Source organism: Elephas maximus, chromosome 20 (assembly GCF_024166365.1).
Source record: "Elephas maximus indicus isolate mEleMax1 chromosome 20, mEleMax1 primary haplotype, whole genome shotgun sequence".
Lineage (NCBI taxonomy): Eukaryota > Metazoa > Chordata > Mammalia > Proboscidea > Elephantidae > Elephas > Elephas maximus.
Genome location: NC_064838.1, coordinates 15,836,924 through 15,856,630, shown reverse-complemented (window position 1 = coordinate 15,856,630; position 19,707 = coordinate 15,836,924). Strand labels below are relative to the sequence as shown.

General features: G+C 41.5%; 1 protein-coding gene across 5 annotated transcripts in view; it reads left to right on the top strand.

Annotated features, from left to right (window-relative positions):
- EOGT (EGF domain specific O-linked N-acetylglucosamine transferase) overlaps positions 1 to 17,689 on the top strand; it is a 46,063-nt gene extending 28,374 nt beyond the window's left edge. For all 5 annotated transcript variants that reach the window (XM_049861938.1, XM_049861939.1, XM_049861936.1 and 2 more), the window contains 8 exons: positions 3,698 to 3,790; positions 4,152 to 4,223; positions 4,365 to 4,451; positions 4,914 to 4,982; positions 10,270 to 10,331; positions 14,340 to 14,459; positions 14,785 to 14,887; positions 15,475 to 17,689. In XM_049861938.1, the coding sequence (XP_049717895.1) occupies positions 3,698 to 3,790; positions 4,152 to 4,223; positions 4,365 to 4,451; positions 4,914 to 4,982; positions 10,270 to 10,331; positions 14,340 to 14,459; positions 14,785 to 14,887; positions 15,475 to 15,621 (753 nt within the window). In that variant the 3' untranslated portion in view covers positions 15,622 to 17,689. The remainder of the gene's footprint in view (positions 1 to 3,697; positions 3,791 to 4,151; positions 4,224 to 4,364; positions 4,452 to 4,913; positions 4,983 to 10,269; positions 10,332 to 14,339; positions 14,460 to 14,784; positions 14,888 to 15,474) is intronic.
- Positions 17,690 to 19,707: the final 2,018 nt, after the last annotated feature.

The window sequence follows — 19,707 nt, the reverse complement described above, 5'->3', positions numbered from 1 at the left end:
AGGTATTTTTTAAGTGTGCTAGAAAGAACTAGTTCCCACTGACAGGCAACTGTAGGCAACTGTTGTATAGAGGTTACAAGCCCAGAGCCTGCGACCAAACAGACCGGGTTTAATCCCAGCCCTGCAACTCACCAGCTCTATAATTTGGCAAATTACTTTAATTTGTGTCTCGGTTTTTCTGTCTGTGAAATGGAGATGATGATATATCCCACCTCATTAGTGTTGTGGGTGGTTTAGTGAGTTAATAATGTCAAGTTAGAAATGACAAAATGTTATTATTAATATAATATTATTATTAATATTATTGTTATATTGTTACTATTATTATTAGTGTTAGTGGGAATTATCACGTATGTTACTCAATAGTCATGGAGAAATTATTTCATGCATTTTATTTTGAACGTTAAATGTTTGAGGTCATTTTCTTGCTCCGAATTACTTTTTAAAAGTAGTTTCCATTTAATCTGGTGGTTTTTACTCACTGAGCATACCAGAGTGTATACAAATGGTGATGTATGTGTGTGTTGTGTGAATCTGGGATTAGATAGAATCACAGTAAAAAATGAGGAAAAGTGCCTTCTTTTTTTAAACTGTATTTTAGATGTAGGTTTACAGAGAAATTAGCTCTAATTAAGTAATCAATATATACATTATTTTGTGACATTGGTTTCCATCCCCACGACATGTCAACATTCTCCCCTTCTCTACCCTTGGTTCCCTGTTATCAGCTTTCCTGTTTCCTCCTGCCTTCTTGTTCTTGCCCCTGGCCTGGTGTGCCCATTTAGTCTCATTTTGTTTTATGGGCCTGTCTAACCTCTGGCTGAAGGGTGAACCTCAGGAGTGACTTCATTACTGAGTTAAAAGGGAGTCTAGGGACCATTCTTTTGGGGTTCTTCCAGTCTCTGTCAGACCAGTAAACCTGGTCTTTTTTTTTTTTTTTCTTTTTTGTGTGTGAGTTAGAATTTTATTTACATTTTCCTCCAGCTCTGTCTGGGACCCTCTGCTGAGATCCCTGTCAAAGCATTTGGTAGTGGTAGCCAGGCACCATCTAGTTCTTCTGGGCTCAAGCTGATGGAGGCTGTGGTACTTGTGGTCCATTAGTCCTTTGGACTAATCTTTTCCTTGTGTCTTTGGTTTTCTTCATTCTCTCTTTCTCCAGACCAGGTGAGACCAGCTGAGTATCTTAGATGGCCGCTCACAAGCTTTTAAGACCCCAGATGCTCCTCACCAAAGTAAGATGTAGAACATATTCTTTATAAACTCTGGTATATACCAGCTGAGCTAGATGTTCCCCGAGACCATGGTCCCCAGCCCTCAGCCCCTAATTCGGTCCCTTAGGGAGTTTGGATCTCTCTACTCTGCCCTATAGGGTCACTATGAGTCAGAATCGACTTGACAGCAATGGGTTTTTTGAGTTATGGAGCTTCCATGACCTTGCCTTGGTCAAGTTGTGCTGGCTTCCCAATATTGTGTGCTGTCTTACCCTTCACATAGTTAACCACTTATCTATTGCCTACTTAGTGTTTTTCGTTCCTTCCTCTCCCCTCCCCTCCTGTCCCTTGTAACCAGTAACCATCATGTTTCTTTTTGTGTGTAAATCTCTTCATGAGTTTTTATAATAGTGGTCTCATACAATTTTTGTCCTTTTATGATTGACTTATTTCACTTGGCATTATGCCCTTCAGATTCATCCATGTTGTGAGATGTTTCGCGGATTCACCATTGTTCTTTATTGTTGCGTAGTATTCCATTGTGTGTATGTACCATAGTTTGTTTATCCACTTACCTATTGATGGGCACTTAGGTTGTTTCCATCTTTTTGCTATCGTAAATAATGCTGCAGTGAACATGGGCGTGCGTATGTCTACTCGTGAGACAGATCTTATTTCTCTAGGATATATTCCTGGAGAAGTGCCTTTCTAAAACGTGAGAATAAAATGGATTAGGGTGGAAAAACAAAATGCTTTTACCTGGTTAAACTTATAATTCTCTAACACATGGAAGCTGCAGTGAAGACATTGGCAAAAAACAAGGCTCCCGGTATTGACAGAATACCAGTTAACATGTTTCAGCAAACAACAAAAATGTCTCATCTATGACAAGAAATTTGGAAGACAGTACCTGGCCAAGCAAGTAGAAGAGATCCATATCTGTGCCCATTCCAAAGAAAAGTGATCCAATGAAATGCTGAAATTATTTTCTGGTATCCTTAATATCACACACAAGTACAATTATGCTGAAGATAATTCAAAAACAGTTGCAGTAGTACATCAACAGGGAAGTGCCAGAAATTCAAGCTAGATTCAGAAGAGGATGTGGAATGAAGAATGTCAGATGGATCTTGGCTGAAAGCAGAGAATACCAGAAAGATGCTTACTTGTGTTTTATTGACTACGCAAAGACATTCGACTGTCAATCATAACAAATTATGAATAACATTGCAAAGAATGGGAATTCCAGAACACTTAATTGTGCTCATGTGGAACCTGTACATAGACCAAGAGGCAGTCGTTCAAACAGAATAAGGGATATTGGGTGGTTTAAAATCAGGAAAGGTGTGCATCAGGGTTGTATCCTTTCACCACACTTATTCAATCTGTATGATGAGCAAATAATCCGAGAAGCTTGACAATATGAAGACGAACGCAATGTCAGGATTGGAGAAAGACTCATTAACAACCTGTGATATGTAGATGACGCAATGTTGCTTGCTGAAAGTGAAGAGGACTTGAAGCACTTACTGATGAAGATCAAAGACTACAGGCTTCAGTATGGATTGCACCTTGACATAAAGAAAATAGAAATCCTCACAAGTGGACCAATAAGCAACATGATAAATGGAGAAAATACTGAAGTTGTCAAGGATTTCATTTTACTTGGATCTACACTCAATGCCCATGGAAGCAGCAGTCAAGAAATCAAACAGTGTATTGCATTGGGTGAACCTGCTGCAGAAGACCTCTTTAAAGTGTTAAAAAGCAAAAATGTCACTTTGAGGACTAAGGTGCACCTGACCCAAGCCGTGGATTTTCAGTCACCTCACATGCATTTGAAATCTGGACAATTAATAAGAAAGACCAAAAAAGAATTGATGACTTTGAATTATGATGTTGGTGGAGAATATTGACTGCCAGAAGGATGAAAAAAATCTGTCTTGGAAGAAGTGCAGCCAGAATGTTCCTTAGAAGAGAGGATGGTGAGATTTTGTTTTAGGTACTTTGGACATGTTATCAGGAGGGACCAGTCCCTGGAGAAGGACATTCTGCTTGGTAAAGTAGAGGGGCAGTGAAAAAAGAGGAAGACCCTGAAAGAGGTAGATTTATACAGTGACTGCAGCAAGGGCTCAAGCATAGCAAAGATTGTGAGCGTGGCGCGGGACTGGGTAGTATTTCATTTTGTTTTACGTAGGGTCGCTATGAGTCGGAACCAACTTGACAGGACCTAACAACACGACAGCAATGACAAGCTTATAATTGTGGTGATTATTCCTGACGATATTTTATCAGATTAGGTACTTGCTCAGGCCCCAGATGATGTCCAGGATGGAAAAACATTTTTTTTAGATGAGTTTTATGAGCTTGTTTAGGATGATGAGTTCTTAACACTGACAAGCTAATTCAGGCACTGGGTTGCATCTTTGAACAGCCATGTTATCCCCTTTTATTGCCCTAATTTTCTATTTTGTTTCCTTCTGCAGAGCTCCTATGGGTATGGTGACCTCTTCTCCGACACATGGAAAGCATTTACTGATTACGATGTTATACATTTGAAAACTTACGATTCCAAAAGGGTACTACAAACTTTAAACTTTACTGAAATATCCGTAAATACTGTCATGAGCAGATGACTCACTCATAAATATTTAATGGGAGTATGTATTAGCCATTACCTTTGATTTCTGGCTTCTTAGTTTCCTTCTATTATAACTAGAATCCCCCTTGTTATGAACCATGTAGCTTTTAAAAACTCTTTTGCATAGCTCCTCCAAAAATATAAATGTTCTTCCCCTTGAGTGACATGGTTTGCTGTCCAAAATATTTTAATGAAGGATAGAGATTAATTAAAGTTCGTTTTCTCTGATTGTAAGTGCTCTTTTGGTGTAAAGGGGGCAAATTGTGTTCTCTGATCTCATAAAATGTCTTCATTCTTAGGTGTGTTTTAAAGAAGCTGTCTTTTCATTACTCCCCCGCATGAGGTACGGGCTGTTCTATAATACCCCTCTGGTAAGCATTTTGTCTGTTCTTAACATTCATATTTAGAGAATTTCTTCTTCACCGATTCTAAGATAACATTTACCTGTAACTAGACAACATCTGAAATAGCAATACAATTCATTGTGTTATAACCTGTCGCTTCTATTACAGATATCGGGCTGTCAAAATACTGGATTATTTAGGGCGTTTTCCCAGCATGTGTTACACAGACTGAACATCACACAGGAGGGACCCAAGGTAAGGGACACATTATGGGTCCTGAGCAGAGCTTGACTTTTCACCCCCCAACCCTGGTAAAAATTAGTAACACCTTTGCAGAAAACGAAACCAACAGAGGACGTTGTTTCTTGTGTTAATGTTTTCTGACCTGGAGTGATCTGGAATCAGGTGTCATCAACCCATGCAAGATAAACTAAAGGATACTGGAAGGTTTTGCTTTTCCCTCCTTTTCCTTTCCCCTTTCTCTCGCCTTGTATCCCCATCCTCCCCCAGGTCACCACCTGCCAAAAAATTCACCAACCCAACTAAACAAACACGGTCTTCTATGGCTGACGTGGATACATTTGCTTTAAAATGGCAGTTCCATCGGTGTGCCCTTGCTGAGTTTCGTCTCTTTGTGAGAATCGCGTTTAGGCTCTGATGCTCATTGTCCTGTCCAGGCACATACAGCATTATTTTATCTCTCCCTTTGGATTACAGGATGGAAAAATTCGAGTCACCATTCTCGCACGGAGCACAGAATACCGGAAAATACTAAACCAAAATGAGGTTGGTTTCGAGTATGCATTTTTTAACATCGTCATATTGAATTTACTTTTCTGTGACTAATGTGTTTCATTTTTTCACATTCCATTAAAAGCTTTCTTTGAAATTATTAGTTTCTAGAAAAGTTTGATGGACTGTGCTTAGTTTATTCATTGGGTTTGAACTATTAGTGGAAGTCACCAAAGCACCCATAGCCCCAGCTAGCTAATCCCCGTTATAAGTGTTCGTGCATTAGCTCAGGGGGAAGACAGACGCAGAAACTGATCTCTGAGTCCTGCCTTCACCTCTGTAGCTTGTCCAGCCTTCCCCCTCCAGACCATTTAGCAGCAAACATGTGAGAGAGTCTGTTGGGAACTATTTGATGGAGTGTGGCTGCACTGTGGGGATGAGCAGCTGTGTGTCTTAGAGATTGTTCACATCGTAGGCTTCCCAGCCCATTTCAACAGCATCAGCTCATGAACTGTATTCATCTCAGTGAGATCGTCGTGCAAGGTCCCCACCTACAACATCACGGCCTGAAGACAGCCTGGCAATAGGACAATGTGTTGGGTATCTCTTCTGTGCTGAGCCATGCTGTGGGGCCTGGAAGTAGAGTAGAGAACAAGACAGTAAGGTCCCTGCCCTCACAGAGCATACAGTCTAGGGGGGAGAGTGTTTTATAATTATAAAACTTTAGGTATGTTTATAGGTTCTGTGAATGGTGAAGACACTCAGCTAGACGATATTTTCACTGTCGTTTGGACCTGCCTCAAACCCTGTCGTTGTTAACTGCCATTGAGTCGATTTCAACTCATAGTGACCCCCTGTGACAGAGCGCAGCTGCCCTGTAGGGTTTTCTTTGCTGTAATCTTTATGGGAGCAGATCACTAGGTCCTTCTCCCATGGAGCCACTGAGTGGCTTCAAACCACCAACTTTTCAGTTAGCAGCTGAGCACTTAACAGTTGCACCACCAGGGCTCCTTTACACTCAGATGGATGAAAGGCAGAACTCTCTGTTACTTACAATTCCAAATGAGAGAAGACCCCACTGGACTGCACCCTGGGACAGGGTAACAGTAAACTGGAGCTATAGGAAGGGGCTGAAAGGTGGCAAGCGAGGTGGGGTTAGCTAAGTTTCGTGGGCTCCCTGTGGATTGGCTGACTTGAATACTTTGTGGGCTCTAAGTCATAGAAGCTTTCCCTAACTGTTAGGTACCTAGCCCTGGGGTGATTAGGGTGGGTGCATAGTGGCCCCAGAGTGTAAGAGCCTCATGAGAGAAGTGGTCAGTGTGTGGACTTCATCAGCTGCTCAAGAAGGGGAACTGACCGGCCTATGGCCAGGGCCTCAAACTGGTCAAGGGAACATTAAAAAAAAAAAGTAATATTCCAGAAAGACAGATAAGAAATCAGTAAACAAATAATGAAGTTATTTTAGCTAGCGAAATGATAGAGACTGGGGATAGGGTGGAGGGGGAGAGTCTAAAGAGGTGCTGCTTGAACTGAGACCTGGTTAGTGAGAAGAATCCAGCCAGCGAAAGAGCCTTCCAGGCTGAGACGTAGGTCGTCTGATGGACTGAGCTGTCTGTGTTCCAGAAATGGAGAGAACACTGATGTGGCTGTAGCATCACCAAAGAGGTAGTGTGATATCAGAAGAGATCAGAGAGGTTGGCTGTGGTGCGGGGAGATCACGTCACAGCAGCCTCATTGACCTTGGCGAGGGAGGGGATTTAATTGCATGTGAGGGGAAACCACTGGAAGGTTTTAAGCTGGGCATGGTGGGCAAAATAATGGCCCCCCCAAATGTCCTTGTCCTAATCCCAGAAACAGCAAATAGGTTAAATTGCATGGCATAGGGGAATGAAGATTGCTCATCAGCAGATCTTAAGATGGGGAGATCATCCTGGATCGTTCTGGGAGGCCCAGTGTAATCACAAGTGGGCCTGAAGCTCAGTCCACCAGAGAACCTCTGCCTTGGCCTGGAAGGCTCTTTTCTTGGCAGGGTTCTTCTCACTGATGAGGCCTTCCCGATCAGTTAAATACTTCCTTAAAAGTAGAAAAGAGTCGAAGAGGGAAGAATGATGAAAGAAGCAGAGTTGGAGAGGTGCTACTTTGCTCGATTTGAAGGTGGAGGAAGGGGCCATGAGCCAAGGTATGTGGGCAGCCTCTGGAGGATGGAAAAGGCAAGGATGGAGAGTCACCCTCCTAGAGTTTTCAGAAAGGAAGCTTGATTTCAGCACAGTGAGACCTGTGCCAGACTTCTTCAGAACCGCAGGATAGCGCATCTGTGTTGTTTTAAGACTCCAAATTTGTGATAACCTGGTACCGCAACTGATAGAAAATGAATACATGGGGAGAGACACTAACTGACTTTTTTTTTAAATTACTGTGGTTGCAAGAATAGGTGGAAGGAGATTAATAAGGGGCCCACGTGAGGGGGAGATTGGACTAAGGTGATGACAGTAGACTTGGGCAAAACAGATGGATTCAGGATTTGTCTTGGAGTGAGAGCCTACGATACTCTTGGAATGTACAGTATTATGTTGGGTAAGGCCAACAAAAGTTTAAAATATCAAGTGTGACTCCAAAGCTTTTAGCCTGAGCAGTTAAGAATTAAGATGGGAAAAACTTGGTAGAGGGTAAAATGTTACACACAGGCTCATGTGGTTACCTAACAAGGTGGTCAGAATTATGTAATTAGCTTCTCTCCTTGAGACCCATGTGGATTATGGAGGACACGAACATATGGCGTAATGAGGATGTTGACTGGAAGCTATGTGGATGAAAGAAATGAGAAAGGCATCGACTAGTGCAGTGTTGGATAGATGGATGGGAAGTTGCCATAGCAGACAGATTAATAGTATATTGTTATACCCGTTTCTGACAATTCCAACTCATGGTAACCCTATAGGACAGAGTAGAACTGCCCCATAGGGTTTCCAGGGAGTGGCTGGTGGGTTAAAACTGCTGACCTTTTGGTTAGCAGCTGAGCTTTTAACCACCATGCCACCATATTGGGTGCTAACTATATCCCAAACATATTACTATGTGCTCCCCATGCATTATATCCCTCCACATTTTCTTCCATAAAGATTACAGCCAGGAAAACCCTATGGGACAGTTCTACTCTCACATCAGGTTGCTATGAGTCAGAATCAACTCAATGGCACACAGCAACAAGATGTGTTTACTCTTATAAGCAATAGGGTACTCTGGTTAAGAAAGCAGGCTCAAGACCCAGACTACCTTGACTCAAATTCCCATTCCTGTGCTTACTGGCTGGGTGAACCTGGGCATGTCTTGGTCACCTCTAAGCCTCGGTGTCCTTGTCTAGAACACAGGATAATAATAAAATACCTACCTCATGGGTTTGGCTGTAATCTTTATGGAAGCAGATGGCTGGGTCTTTCTCCCATGGAACCCAGGGTAGGTTTGAACTGTCAACTTTTCGGTTAGCAGCTGAGTGCTTAAATGTTGTGCCACCAGGGTTCCTTAAAGAGATCTTAGTGGAGGCTGAATCTCCCTTTGTTCCCAGTCGATCAGGAAGGGGCAGGCTAAAGAACAGCATCAAGCCAGGGGAAGGGAGGCCAGTAGAAAGGGGTAGCGGTAATATTGAAAGACAGGCATCAGGATTTTCAGATTCAATCATGCAGACTGCCCAAAGGATATTGCCCAAAGGTGAGATGTGGTAATCCATCTGCCAGCTCCAAGCCAAAGAGCACCCAACTGGCTGCTTTTCTCCTGAGGAATGCATGTCACTTGAAAAGGCAGTGAAGAAAGTACATTTGACTCTAATATAATGAATGAAGATATAATTAAACAGTGGTTGCTGGAATTCCCCCCCCCCCCCGCCCCGCCCCAACTTCAGGGTTTAACAGTCATGTTGAGAGGGATACGGGCACCTCCATGGTTTAACTGGAAATCGTGAAAAAGGGCACACTTGCGTGAAGCTCTCAGGAGCACGTTTCCTTTTATGTGGACACATCTCATAAAAAGAACCAAGTTTATGCCATCTGATTAATTCTTTCCCAGAAAACGGAATACTAATCTTCTGGTCTCACTCCTGTATCACTTTGATATAAGCACTGTATTCATGGGAGCGCAGGGATTGTCGAGAGAGAGGGACTTCCATTTCATGACTGTGTGTGTCTGTGTGTTCAGCAGGGGTGTAGGAGTTGGGTTTGGGTCATTGCCTCTTGCTCTTTGTAGTGGGGACCTCAGTGCAGTGGTTAAGAACTCAGGTTCTGGGGTCCGATGCCTGGGATTTGATTTGGCTCTACCACTTGATATTTGGGAGACCATGAAAAAGTTATTTAAGTTCTCTAATCTTCAGTTTTTTTTATGAGGCTTGGGTGAAGTGTATTCAAAGCAGCTAGGAGTTCTAGGCGCAATGTGAGTGCACTGTCAATGATGCTTGTAACTGTCGCGGCTGTCGTTGCAGTTTAGTGCGTGCCACCGGCAACATGGTACAAGAGCAGAGATTACCGAATGACAGAGACCTCCAATGGCGCAATGGTTAAGCACTCGGCTACTAACCGAAAGGTTGTCAGTTCAAATCCACCCAGCAGCTCTGTAGGAGAAAAACCTGACGATCTACTTCCATAGAGATTACAGCCCAGAAAATCCCATGAGGCAGTTCTGCCCTGTCACATGGGGTTGATATGAGTTGAAATCGACTTGGCAGCACCCAACAACAACAACAGAGATCTACAGAGTCAGGTTAGCCTGACGTAATTGTGAGGGATATAGACAGCCATGGCAGTGTATTTTGTTATAGATTAAACTGTGCTTGGCTGCTTTCTGTTTGTTAAAAGAATACATTATTTTTTTTCTGTGTAGAAAGATTTAAAGTGTTTTTCGGCTGAGAATTTAGTTATTTTTAGGGGCTGAGGTCCAGAACACTAGTGGTTTGTCTGAAATGAGATAACGGATGGAAAGAAAGCTCGTAACGTAATGTCTGGAATGTCATCAGTACCCAATAAATACATGTGGGAAGTTGGCAGAATAACTTGCAAATGGTAGTAACAGCTGCACTCACGTTGACCGTCTTCTGGGCTGAGCACTTTGCTTCCATGAACTTTCCCCTTCCAGCCTCTCGAGGACCCAGTGTGGTGGAATTTGAAGGAGGTAAAGTGGTGTGTCCAGTGGATATGAATTCAATGAAAGGTTGAAACAGTGGACCTGAGCATATTAAATACCTGAAAGATATTTGATATGGAAAACAAGACATTTTTATTAGGATTCATAAGGGAAAGTAAAATAGAAGAAAAAGAAGGAAAGAAAAAATTCTGAATGTTTCCCTTTTTTCCCCCAGCTTGTAAATGCACTGAAAACAGTGTCTACGTTTGAAGTCCGAATTGTGGATTACAAGTATAAGTAAGTACACAGCCCACTCTCGGACGGATACTGTTGTCTTTTGCTGGGATTTGTAACTGGGGGATAGAAAGCAATGGTAGGATGGGACCTCTTGGCCCTTTATAACCCAAAGGGACAGACAGGTGCCACCAGTGGCTTAGTGGGCAGGTGGGGATCTCAGCTGCTGGTGCAGTTGCTCTTCAGCATTATGGGGCCTGATGTTGGGACACCTTGCCATTTTTCAAGAAAAATGATGAATCCAGATTTTTATTTGAAATTTATAAATTTTGAAAAGTTAGCCACTAATTCGGAATTAAAACAGTATGTATGGTTGTAGGCCTAATTGGCCCTGTCAGCTGCCAGGTTTCAGCTTTTGACTGAAAATGTTTTATATGGGAACATTTGAAGGGCATAGAATAATAGGAGATTTTTAGTTTTTTAAGTGTTTACATTTCTTTTTGAATTCTGATACAAAAACAAGACTGAGAAGAACAAAATGTACCTAAAATCACTGCCCAGCTGCATTATGTCGGCTTCAAAACAGTAATGGTGAAAAGTAGTACATGTTTCTGGTTGAACAGCCAAGCAGCATAGAAAAGCTTAAAAGGAAAAGTAAAACCTTTTATCCTCCCCTGCCTTCGCCCGCCAAGAGCCCTGGTCATGCAGTAGTTAGTGCTCAGCTGACGATTGAAAGGTCTATGGTTCGAACCCACCAGCTGCTCCTTAGAAGAAAGATATCAGTTTGCTGCGGTGAAGATGACAGCCTTGGAAACCCTGTGGGGCAGTTCTACTCTGTCACATGGGGTCGCTATGAGTCGGAATCAACGATGACAATGGGTTTTCTTCGCCCACTGACAATCACAGTCCTGCTTCCCAAAGTTAACACTATGAGCAGTTTCTTTCTATGCTAAAAAAAATAAAAATAAAAAAGTATATATTTAGCAGCATATGAGTATCTAGCACCCCATTGCTGTCAAGTCAATTCTGACTCATAATGAGCCTATAAGACAGAATAGATCTGCCCCACAAGGTTTCCAAGGAGCACCTGGTGGATTCTAACTGCCTACCTTTTGGTTAGCAGCCATAGCACTTAACCACCATGCCACCAGGGTTTTTGGTATCTAGTACAGACAGTACTAAAGATATCACAGAGAACATAAGCATGGAGTTTGCACCTTGCTCATCACACCTTAGTTCACTTATGCAACAAATCTTTATTGGGTGCTGACCACGAGCTGGTCTCTATGCCGAGCAGTCGAAACCCGAACACAAGGATGTAGGCTCTTGTCTTGAGGTTCTCAGACACTGAATACACATAAGTAACCGAAAACCCAGTGCTGTCGAGTCGATTCCGACTCATAGCGACCCTGTAGGACAGCGTAGAACTGCCCTATGGAGTTTCCAAGGAGCGCCTGGCGGATTCAAACTGCCATCCCTTTGGTTGGCAACCGTAGCACTTAACCACTATACCACCAGGTTTTCTACACATAAATAGAAATCATGAAAATAGGTACCATTGATTATTTTTGTTGTTGTTAGGTGCTGTCAAGTCGGTTTTGACTCACAGTCACCCTGTGTACCACAGAATGAAACACCGCCTGGTCCTGCACCACTCTTACAATCATTGTTACGCTTGAGCCCATTGTGGCAGTCACTGTGTCAGTCCATCTCGTTAAGGGTCTTTCTCCTTTCTGCTGACCCTCTGCTTTACCAAGCATGATGTCCTTCTTCAGGGACTGATCCCACTGATTGAGACTTACCACTATGCGTTACTTCTTTATCTCATTTCACTCCATCAACAGTCCTGTGAGATTGACAGGGGTATTCCCATTTTACAAATTGCACTATGCTGTGGGGACTGTCCCTCACTGCCATATGAAGAAATGTGGGAGCCAAGCAGGGGACCCGACATCCCCCTGAAAGAGTTGAGAGGGCACCTCTGAGGCTGTCCGGAGTCCCTGGGTGGTGCCAATGGTTAACTCACTCAGCTGCCAACTGAAAGATCAGAGGCTTGAGTCCACCCAGAGGTGACTCGGAAGAAAGGCCTGGTTATCTCCTTCCAAAAAATCAGCCATTGAAAACACTCTGGAGCACAGCTCTACCCTGACACACATGGGTTGTCATGAGTTGGAATCGACTCAGTGGCAACTGGTAGGAGTTTCCTAGGTGAAGAATGACAGTAAATTCATGCTTTGCTAATAGGAGGGAAATGTTCGTAACATAATAGTATGGAGATTTGTCAGTGCTAATCCACAGGTGTCCTTCCACACCTAGCTCCTCCAGGGGTCTCTTCACCTGGACAAATGGCCATCCTTCTTTTGGTACCAGCTCTCCTTTCTGGGTTACTGAGTCACATTTACCCGGGGCAAGACAGCGGCATTCAGCTGTCGTCTTCCTTTTCCTGGGTGGAGCGTTTGTCTTACGGGGAAAGAAAGCTCTTTAAAAAGGAGCACCTGATTTGGAGACAAGCTTCCCTTCTGAGATCCAGAATATCTTGATTGTTTATTTTTCTTTACTTTGGGTGAAGTGAGGTCGGGAGATCTAATTCCAATATGTTTATTTAGAGTTTTACCCTTATTCCAGCATTTCTTTTTTGCCTCATTTTAATGAACTTCTTAGCATTGCTTTTCTGTTGAGAGTTGTTTGTACATCTTATTGTGTCTTGGACTTGAAGGACACTTTTACAATTCTAATATGCATAAGATTGTGAATTAGTGTGTCCACGGCAGTGCAATGGTTAAGTGCTCAGCTGCTAACCAAAAGGTTGGAGGTTCAAACCCACCAGCGGCTCCATGGGCCAAAAGACCTGCTGATCTGCTATAAAGATTATAGCCTAGGAAACCCTGTGGGGCAGTTCTACTCTGTCCTATAGGGTTGCTGTGAGATAGAATCAGCTCAGCAGTACCTAACAACAACAATGTTCCAAAGGCAGGGAGATGCCCTGGTGGAATCTAAGATAATTTTAGTTGTACCCAGATGGCACTGAATAACTTAAATCAAACAAGGAGAAATTTCTTTTCTTTTTAAAATTCTTTTATTATCTCAAGGAAATAGCTTGGTGTTAGTATATCATAAACAAACAAAAAAATCAAACCCATGGCCATTAAGTCGATTCTTAATCATAGTTGGACCCTATAGGACAGAGTAGAACTGCCCCATAGGGTTTCCAAGGAGCGGCTGGTGGATTCGAACTGCTGACCTTTTGGTTAGCAGCTGAACACTTAACCACTGTGCCACCATGGCTTCATTGGAAATTAGATAAACTCTACAGCTATTGCCCAGAAATAGCCTTTAAACCTTGAACAAAAAATATCCCCTGAAGTCTTCTTTAAACCAAACAGGAGGTTAGCTTAATTAGTAAAGAATGTCTGCCTTGAGCTTTGTGCTCCTATAAGGAACTGTCTATATGGGATCAAATTGTAGATAGGACACTTAGGTGGCAGTGAGTTTTTATTAATGGGGGAAACAATTCAGAAAAGGAGGTGAGAATGGCTGCATAGCTTGAAGAATGTAATCAGTGTCACTGAGTTGTACGTGAAGAAACTTTTCAATTGGTATATGTTCTGTTGTGGGTATTCTTAAGAAGAAATAAATTAAAACAAAATGAGACTAAAGGGGCACACCAGCCCTGGGGCAAGGACTAGAAGGGAGGAGGGGACAGAAAAGCTGGTAATAGGGAACGCAGGGTTGAAAAGGGAGAGTGTCGACATGCCGTGTGTGGGGCTGTTAGCCAATGTCATAAAACAATATGTGTACTAACTGTTTAATGAGAAACTAGTTTGTTCTGTAAACCTTCATCTAAAGTACAATAAATAAAGAAGAAAAAAATTATAAAATAAAATAAATTAGTAAATAAAAAAGAGCTGACTTAGAAAAAATTTTAAGTTATTAAGTAATGAACACTGGCTTGAAATTGGCAAAAAGTCATAAAAGTGGAATGTGACTTAGGGTGGGAGGATATTCTGAGTCCCAGGCTAACGGAGTCCCTCTTCTCTTCTTCCTATCTTGTGTTATTCTGCCTGTTCACAGGGAACTGGGGTTTTTAGACCAGCTGAGGATCACACACAACACAGACATCTTTATTGGAATGCACGGAGCTGGTCTTACCCATTTACTTTTCCTTCCGGACTGGGCAGCTGTATTCGAACTGTACGTGTCTGGTGGTGGTTTTACGTGGAGGCTGCCAACTGCTTTATGCATGCTGAGCCTTTCATTCAGAGTGTGGAAAGGCTTATTACTTAATCATTACAGGGCAGTCACAGGGAACACAATTCAATTCATAACAGCCCTATTCTGTTTTTAAAAAGTTAACCTAATCTACTGGGAAGATTTTAGAAATAATCTCCCTCAGCCTTGTTCAGTGTTTATAAAACCTTTTGCATGAATATATCTGAGGGGTGTATTTTCCCCCAGAACTGTGAATTGGGGAAAAACCCTGGCTGAAAGCCTCATTTGTGGACCCCTGTGTCCTTAGGTACAACTGTGAAGATGAACGCTGTTACTTAGACTTGGCAAGACTGAGAGGTGTCCACTACATCACATGGCGGAAAAAGAACAAAGTATTTCCACAAGATAAGGTAAAGTTCAATCACAAAAGTCAACTCGTTTTGCTTTTTCATTGGTTTAAAAAATACCTAATGATTAATAGGAAAAGCTGTTGCTGAATTTTAATCCAAAGATAACTGTTCTTTTCTGTACTACTGAATTGTTGTAATTTTATATAAACAACTTGGAGGAAAAGGGAAATTAACAACTGTATGTCTTCAATGTCAACATGATAGCTTTGTGAAATTTGGACCTATAAAGATCTGTTAAATTATATATAGCAGGAATCAGCAAACTGCAGCCCTGTGGACCAAGTCTAACTCACTGACTGTTTTTGTAAATAAAATTTTATTGGAGCACAGCCATGCTCATTTTTTTATGGATTGTCTACGGCTGCTTTCGCACCACAACGGCAGAGTTGAGTAGTTGGAACGGAGATCATATGGTTCGCAAAGGTGAAAATATTTATTACCTGTTCCTTTACAGAAAAAGAAGTTTGCTGACTTTTGACATACAGCATAATTAAATATTTGACTACACAAAGTAAAATGATTTTTTTCCTGTACAGAAAATAGTGTTCTCCATTACTTAGAGATTTGTATTTGGTTTCCTTTTGCAGGGCCATCACCCAACTCTAGGGGAGCACCCAAAGTTTACCAACTACTCTTTCGATGTTGAAGAATTTATGTACCTTGTCCTGCAGGCCGCGGACCATGTATCACAACACCCCAAGTGGCCATTTAAGAAAAAACATGATGAGCTATAAATGTGTTGAGCCTGTTTGCAAAGACAGTATTTAAACCAATAATACCCAAAACTCTCTAATACCAGACTCACAATTAAATCCGTTAAAAAAGAAGAAACTCAGAATACCTTGTTATTTCCTACCCTGAAAGGACCATTTCTGTACCAAAATGTATCTTCAAGATATTACTTGTTTTATAGTCTTTAAGTGTTTTGCATGATTTCTGTGTCACTGGTATTTATCCAGATGACATTTTTGCACTGGAAACTTGTTGTAGTTCAAAAACGAGGCACGGGCTTGCTGGCATAATTGAGCTTTCCTTTTAGCGGTACCAAAGGTCTTAACTTTCTTAGCTTTAGAATTTGTAAACGTTTTTGTAGAATACCATGTGATTGTGCGTCAGAGTGTCCCAACTTGTTTATGGTATGTTTGGATAATTCACGAGTGTTCTTTTATTTGCTATAATCTGTTCATTAACACTGTTTGTGGTAAGAAAGGAAAACTCAACACAGCACACACAGATTCTGAAGACTTTCCATGGTTGAGGTTCTTGGTACCAAGCTGTAGGACCATGTTGTAGACCAAACAGTGTTATAAACAGATCTGTTTTGTTCTCTTATCAGAGTCCAAACTAACTTCCATTGAATTCCCTGCTCTCCCCTTTTAATCAGCTCCAGGTTTTGTCCTTCAAGAACCACAGTCGACCATGGTTTTGCATTAATTTATATTCGTATAATTCAGTTCATATTCAAACCATGTATTTATTTGTAATTTGACTTATCAGTTATACATGTGTCATAAGTAACAACTACATATGGTAACAACAAGTGCAAATATTCTGTAGGACTGTCTTGTGTACCTTATTGATCATTTTCACTGACTCCTTCTTAACAGTGGAGAGCACTGATGTTGAATTTAAACATCAAATGCAGATTTCTATTGTGCGTGTATTTGTAGCTGCATATACCTCCCTGTGTGTGTGTGTGTGTGTGTGTGTGTGTGTGTGTGTCTACCTCTATTAGCATGGAAGTATCCAGTCTTTATTTTGGCAAACGTCAGATTGGCCACACGAAGAGAATTCCTCCCTATGCAGAAGTACAGACGCTTGTGAATTACCCAGAGAGCTAAGCCGTAAGAAAGTGCCAGCGATTAAAAAACATCGGGACTGAAGCCCCATTCTTTGAATGGGATTCATTCCTGAAAGTTTATGAACTTTTATTTTAGCAGTTGGAAACCATGGATTTATTTCATGCACAATGTGAAATTTACATTTTATTGACACTTGAGTAATCTAGAGACTAGTGGCTTCTGTTTTTTCAAGGAGGGGATAGCAAACTACAGTAGAGCTAAGAATTTTTTTTCCTTTCAGAGTTGTTGAAAGAAAAAAAAAGAGGGCGGGGGGAACATGCGCAGAGAAGCTAAGTGGCCCGCAAAACCTAAAATATTTACTCTCTGGCCCTTTATGGAAAAAGTTTGCCGATTCTTGCTTTAAAGGATTATGGACCACTTTCTAGCGTTGAGGGATATTTATTAAAGTATCTATAAAGATAATAGTGAATCACTGTGGCAATAGCTTTGATTTAGATCTTAAAATTGTGTAAAAAGAGCTACAACATATAATGAATATTTAAATAACAAGTATTGCTGCTGTTCTTTGTGCAGAATACTGAATAACCACTGGGAAAATATTTCACATGAAAGGAATTGTAAAGACGGTGTTGCACTTTTAGTCTGAGAGGTATAAACATCTGAAAAAACTATCTGGAAAACATGTTGTTTCAATGTTTATCTTACCTCATTTTAAGGAGCGCGTGGGAACTGTCGGTTCTATGGTAGAGCAAGCATTTCAGAAATCAAAAACAATTTCATGATAAAACTATTATATTTGCATATTTTGCATTTAACGAGGATAAGCTTTATATCAAACAACAAAGTACATTTGACACTTTATCAAATTAGCTTTTATCAGACTTTTTTTATAAGAACAAAAGAAGGTGTTCAAATTGTTATAAAATTTTAGATGTAAAGACTTCTCTGTATTGATTAAATCTTTAAAAGGGATGGATTTCAATTATTTGTACATTTTAGATATGCCTTTGGAATAAATCATTTTATATTTTATTTGAATATAAGAATTATTTTCAAGGTTTTCTGTGTCTGAAAGTTATATGCTTTTCCGACAGTTTTTAAGTCCTAGATTATAAAAATTGGGGAGGGGGGTGAGAGGGAAAAACACTAAATAGACAATAGATAAGTGGTAACTTTGGTGAAGGGTAAGACAGTACACAACACTGGGGAAGCCAGCACAACTTGTACAAGGCAAGGTCCTGGAAGCTCCACAGGCACATCCAAACTCCCCGAGGGACCAAATTGCTGGGCTGAGGGCTGTGAGGACCATTGTCTCGGGGAACATCTAGTTCAATTGGCACAACATAGATTATAAAGAAAATGTTCTACATTCTACTTCGGTGAGTAGTGTCTGGGATCTTAAAAGCTTGTGAGCAGCCATCTAAGATACTCCACTGGTCCCACCCTGTCTGGAGCGAGGGAGAATGAAGAAAATGAAAGACATGAGGGAAAGATTAGTCCAAAGGACTAATGGACCACAACTACCATAGCCCCCACCAGACTGAGTCCAGTACAACTAGATGGTCCCTGGCTACCACCACTGACTGCTCTGGCAGGGATCATAATAGAGGGTCTTTGGACAGACCTGGAGAAAAATGTAGAACAAAATTCTAACTCACAAAATAAAGATCAGACTTACTGGTCTGAGAGAGACTAGAGAAACCCTGAGAGTATGGCCCCTCAGACACCTTTATAGCTCAGTAATGAAGTCACTCCTGAGATTCACCCTTCAATCAAAGACAGGCCCATAAAACAAACTGAGACTAAATGGGCACACCAGCCCAAGGGCAAGGCTAAGAAGGCAGGAGGGGACAGGAAAGCTGATAATAAGGAGCCCAATGTAGAGAAGGGGAGAGTGTTGACAATGTTGTGGGGTTGGCAGCCAATGTCACAGAACAATATGTACGTTGTTTAATGAGAAAGTAGTTTGTAAACCTTCATGTAAAGTACAATAAAAAGAAATTAAGCAGCTCACTGATGAAGTATTCAGTATAAGCAAAAATCATTCCTTAACGTTTATTTAGCATTTTATTGTATGGTGCTTTTATAAATGTTGTATGGTATAATCCTTACAAAAATGATATAAGAATTACTGTTCCCATTTTATATGGGAAGAAAATCAGGTGCAGTTTAAGGGACTTTGCCAAAGATCATAGGTCTTCTATTCCACAATCCTAATCTTCCATTCATTTATACACCTGTTTGTTCACTAAATATTGAGGGAACAACTATTATGTGCCAGGTACTATTCTAGCTTCTGGGGATACAGGAGTGAAATGAAGAGACAAAAATCCTTGCCGTCATGGAGTTGACATTCCAGCGGAAGAGACAGGCAATAAACAAGTAAGTAAAATATACTGTATTTATAGCCAGATAGAGAAAATTAAACAGGAAAGAGGCTGTGAAATTCTGGGCTGAGGTGGAGGCCTACATACAAGTAGGGATCAAGAAAGCCTCACTGAGAAGGTAGCATTTGAGTTGAGACTTGAAGGTGGTGAGGGAGGAAGCAACGCAGACAACTGGGCAAAGAGCATTCCAGGAAGACAGAAGAGCACATACAAAGGCCTTGAGGCAAGAGCACACCTGGTGTGTTTAAGGGATAGCAAAGAGGCCAGTGTAGCGGGAGCAGAGCAAGGGGGAGCAGAGCAGTAGATGAAATCAAAGAGGCAATGAGAGGAGGGTGTGGTGTCCTTTGATTCTGATGAGCTGGGAGCTGTTGAAGGGATATGAACAAAGGAGTAGCGTGACCTGACTGACTTTTGAACAGGATAACTGTAGCTATTAAGAAAGATTGTGGAAGAATGTCTTAGGTCACGTTTCCTGGGAAACAGACTCAGGGATGGAGAGTCGTGTGCAGGTAGTTTAGTGGGGAAGGTTCTCACGATCAAAACCTGTGAGGAAGGAAGGGGAACAGGATTGGGCAGAGGGAGAAATTGAACTGCAAGGTACCAGCCAGTGAGGCTTCAGCCAGGGAGCTCT